General features: G+C 31.8%; 1 protein-coding gene across 1 annotated transcript; it reads left to right on the forward strand.

Moving 5' to 3' along the window:
* Positions 1 to 482: 482 nt before the first annotated feature.
* LOC128219236 (uncharacterized) lies at positions 483 to 3,372 on the forward strand. The gene is made up of 5 exons (XM_052927048.1): positions 483 to 618; positions 1,119 to 1,289; positions 1,723 to 1,852; positions 2,111 to 2,173; positions 3,162 to 3,372. The coding sequence occupies exons 1-5, from the start codon at positions 483 to 485 to the stop codon at positions 3,370 to 3,372; spliced, it is 711 nt and encodes a 236-aa protein (XP_052783008.1).
* The last annotated feature ends 753 nt before the right edge of the window (positions 3,373 to 4,125 follow it).

Genomic DNA, 4,125 nt, shown 5'->3' on the forward strand with positions numbered 1-4,125 from the left:
AGATGCGTCAATCTGCCCCCACCCCCATCCCCCTTGTGTCTCTGAACATTTGCTAGAGTATTAACCTTGTCGTTTTGCATCAGTGCCTCTGAAATCGCATGTTTCAGCTCGCTTGATCGTCCAAGAATGATGAACCTAACCTCCTGTCAGATTTGTACCCCGACATGGCACTGACTTTCCTTTGGGATTCGAAATTTGTCAAACCTAAAGTTATATTGAGTCTGTCTTATTCAATACCTATCTAAGATTTTCTCTTAGATTCATCCTTATCTTAATTTAAAATCTTAAATCGGTCCTTAGATTGAAAATGTAAACTAAGATCGAAATCTAAGTCTTATTCTAAGATCCTCTCTTAGAACCACTCTCAGATTCGTCACCAAGCACGCGGTTCTAAATATAGATATTCTGTAGTTTCCCAGCGTTAAAAATAGTAACAAAAATGCGCGGACGTTGTAGAAGTTATGCAGACGATGTAAACAAAGATGGCCGCGAATAACGAGAAAAAGAGAAATCCAAACTTTTCAAAAGAAGAATGTTTGTTAATCTGCAAGCTGATGGGGGAGGAGAGTGGCCACGGCATGTCAAAACACGCCTTATATAAGAAAGGCTATACTTCAAGTAAGTACATCTTGTTATTTGCCAAGTAATTGAAAACTAAAGATAAAATTATCCTTGAAATGAAGAAAAATATGATCATTCATAACCAATATCACGCTTTCTCATTGATATTCATTTTACTTTGAACACATTATAAATAAAAGAGAACAATAGATTAATTATATATATGCAAATTATTTATTTGGAACAAATTTTTTGCCTAGTTGTAGTAATCCAGTTGCAGGTTTTCCCGTGCGACCCCCCCCCCAAAAAAAAAAAAACCAACACACACAAACACTGTTGCCCGGAAATTATAGGCATTTTAAAATAATTTCTATGTCAATATAATTTGTAAATGAAAAGAAGACAATCATGCAAATATTTTATGCTCCTGAAACTTCCTCCTTCTCCCCTAGTTATTGATTCCTGGTCATGACATTTGGATTTATTGATAATTAATAATGAAAAATCATGTGCATGTACCGTACATTCATTTTTTTATGAAACAAATTGTCCTTAAGGAATCACCTCAGAGACGAAAAGAAAAATGTGGGAGACTGTTGAGAGAAGCTTCAATGTCCAATCTACAGGAATACATAGAACTGTAGACCTTCTAACTAAGAAGTGGGACAACTTGACCCAAGTCCACCGCCCTAAGTTCATGGACTACAAAAGGCAGCTTCATCTGACAGGTTCATATATTTCTCATTTTACATATATCTATGAAATTAAATAAAAAGTTAAATCAATTCATGTTATTTATTAAATGAGGTAATCAATTAGGATCACAACTGTACTTGCAGTTTCAATAGTAATTGTAATATTATAACTACATACTGATTCTCTTTTTTAGACATATTGATAAATTTAAAAAGTGAATTTTGACACTTTCACATACTTATTATGTACATAAATATTTTCTTAATGAACTCTTGATTACATTAAGAATTAATTGAAATGAAATGTAATGACTCAACTCAACTCTCAACTTGCCATTATTTCCAGCACACTTGGTGATATTCATATTATATACAAACAGTAATTAAAAATAGAAATGATAATACTGTACAAAAGTCACAAATAATTTATCAAAAGTTAATGGAAGCAAAACATTATTTTCTTCAGGAAATGGCCAAAATACAGCCTCCTTGTCAGATTTGACAAATGCTGTCATTGATGTTATTGGCAGGGATGGGTGTGCCATGGATGGAATCGGTGGATCAGAAGAATTTGATTCAACATGTATACAGGAAAGGTATCAATAGATGGAATATCTTAAAAACCAAATTTGAGATCTTCAACAATAATGCATAATGCCAATGAACTTCATCTTGCTATATTACCATTGAAATAAATAACCAAATGGGTCAATATGTGAACATATGTGTACTGATTAGATGGTGGTAAATGATATTTTATAAGGCTTAAGTTCCACATCCTACCATATACAGAAATGAGTTGATGTGTGAATTTTCTCAAATATACAATAATTATTTTAATCTTTATTTTTCAGCCAAAGCAGATCAGATGTTGGTCTCAATTCACAGCCTGTATATCAGTTTGTAAATGATTACACGTAAGTATCTCTCACAGTCACTTGTTGTATAACATTTTCGTCAAGCTGTTGATGTCATCTTTGTTATAAAAAGTATTCTTAGCTATTACTAACATATCCATATCTTTTAGCAATAACATCTGAATGTAACCAATACATTTTAAACATTAAAATATTCAAACATTGCCATTAACTTACACATTCACATTACTGAGACAATCATATTACTAAGGCATTTATATGAATAAGACATTCATATCACTGTCAGATTCACATCACTAATACATCCATATCACTACCACATTTTTATCACTAAGACAATTATATCATATCACTAAGACAATTATATGACTTACATCACTCAGACAATCATATCACTAAGACAAACATATCACAAAGACATTGATATCACTAAGACATTCATATCACTAAGACATTTATATATAACAGGGTGAGATAACACTACAATGCACATTGATATAAAATAACATGAACACAGAAATGATTTCAGATGTATACCGACATGTACATGTAAATATCTAAGGACTTAAATAAAACATAGCACACATTCATTGACTTTTTGGTGCAATTTACTGCTTTAAGAGATGTTACCTCTTGCCAAAAAATCCCCATGAAATTATATTTGCCAAAATAATTAATAAGATTTTCAGTGAATACAGCAATGAATTGCTTAAAAAAGATAACAACATCTTGATAAGACTACCTGGTAGCCATTTTAGATTAAATGCATAAAAAGGTAGAAATAGGTCTATTTTATATTATACTTTCCATTCAAACATAACTTTGTATTTTTCCCAAAGTTTGGAAAGTCCCAATTTGGTACCAGGTTCAATTCCAAAATATATCACAGACATTCTCGGGTATGATCAAGTTGGGAAAAATATTTAAAAATGACTCTCACATTCTAAACAAGTCAGCATAGTGACTTTTTTTACAAGATTTGCAAAAATATGATAGCACATTTTAGAATTAGAGTTTGTAATTCCAGGACATATCAGCCAGTGTTGGAGGCAGATGAGGTTCCTGCCACGTTTCATCTTTCAAGACCTGAGGCTAGCACGACTTCCAAAGTGTTCACAACCTCTACATCATGCAATCGATGTTGCTGTCAGGAGTGTAAAGCAATCAGACAGCTGCAAAAAAGAAAATTAGAATTAGAAGTGGCTATTTTAGCAAAGCAATTCAAAAAAGAACAATAAAGATCAATATGCACATTGAGTGCTGATGCCAAATTTTATTAAAATTACATACAAATATTTAAGTTTAATTTTGTGGCATTGACAGGTTAAATTTAAAAAGAGATTACAGTAATGGACCTCTAACTACATTCTTAATATCCGATATATGTCTGTTGCCAATTATCAGCACATTTTAGTACACTTTTATTATAGAACATAGTTATGTATTTTGGTACTCTTTAAAGTCTTTGATTAAAACTATTGTTAACTTGCATGTACCGAGTATTTGGTAATCCACCTTGTTGTTCATTGATGGCATTTCAGAAATTATGCAACTTGTGTTCTGCACAACAGTGTTTTACCCATACCTAAAGTTATGTTTCAAGAGTAAGGCTCCAAATTTGATTAGTCTATGTACATTTCACTCAAGGGATATCCATTTTTAACTTATATGGGGGGAAAGCACTTTAAACTACATGTAATACCACTCCCCTACAGAATCAAAATTTACCCTATTCATTTGGGGTCCAAAATAGCAAAAAGACACATGTGACCATATACTGAAAAAATATTTGCCTTTCCCCATGTGGGTTATATATTTAACTGAAAAAGCCATAAGAATAAGTGTTCATGAGCAGAATTTGTATTTTGTTCAATAGTATTTTGCGTTGAAAACAAATTCTTAGATCATTATTGAATACTTTATTTACTATTACTTTTAACAAAAGAATACATTTTATAAACATTGCCATAACATGACAAAATATTCTAAAG

The sequence above is a fragment of the Mya arenaria genome, chromosome 15, assembly GCF_026914265.1.
Source record: "Mya arenaria isolate MELC-2E11 chromosome 15, ASM2691426v1".
In the NCBI taxonomy this organism is placed as follows: domain Eukaryota; kingdom Metazoa; phylum Mollusca; class Bivalvia; order Myida; family Myidae; genus Mya; species Mya arenaria.

What these genes read in the sequence shown, in the direction of transcription:
- LOC128219236 (XM_052927048.1), top strand. Translation starts at nt 483, where the DNA reads ATGGCCGCGAATAACGAGAAAAAGAGAAATCCAAACTTTTCAAAAGAA. An exon ending in AAGGCAGCTTCATCTGACAG is followed by an intron (nt 1,290 to 1,722) that starts GTTCATATATTT and finishes TATTTTCTTCAG; the next exon opens with GAAATGGCCAAAATACAGCC. An exon ending in CAGTTTGTAAATGATTACAC is followed by an intron (nt 2,174 to 3,161) that starts GTAAGTATCTCT and finishes TTGTAATTCCAG; the next exon opens with GACATATCAGCCAGTGTTGG.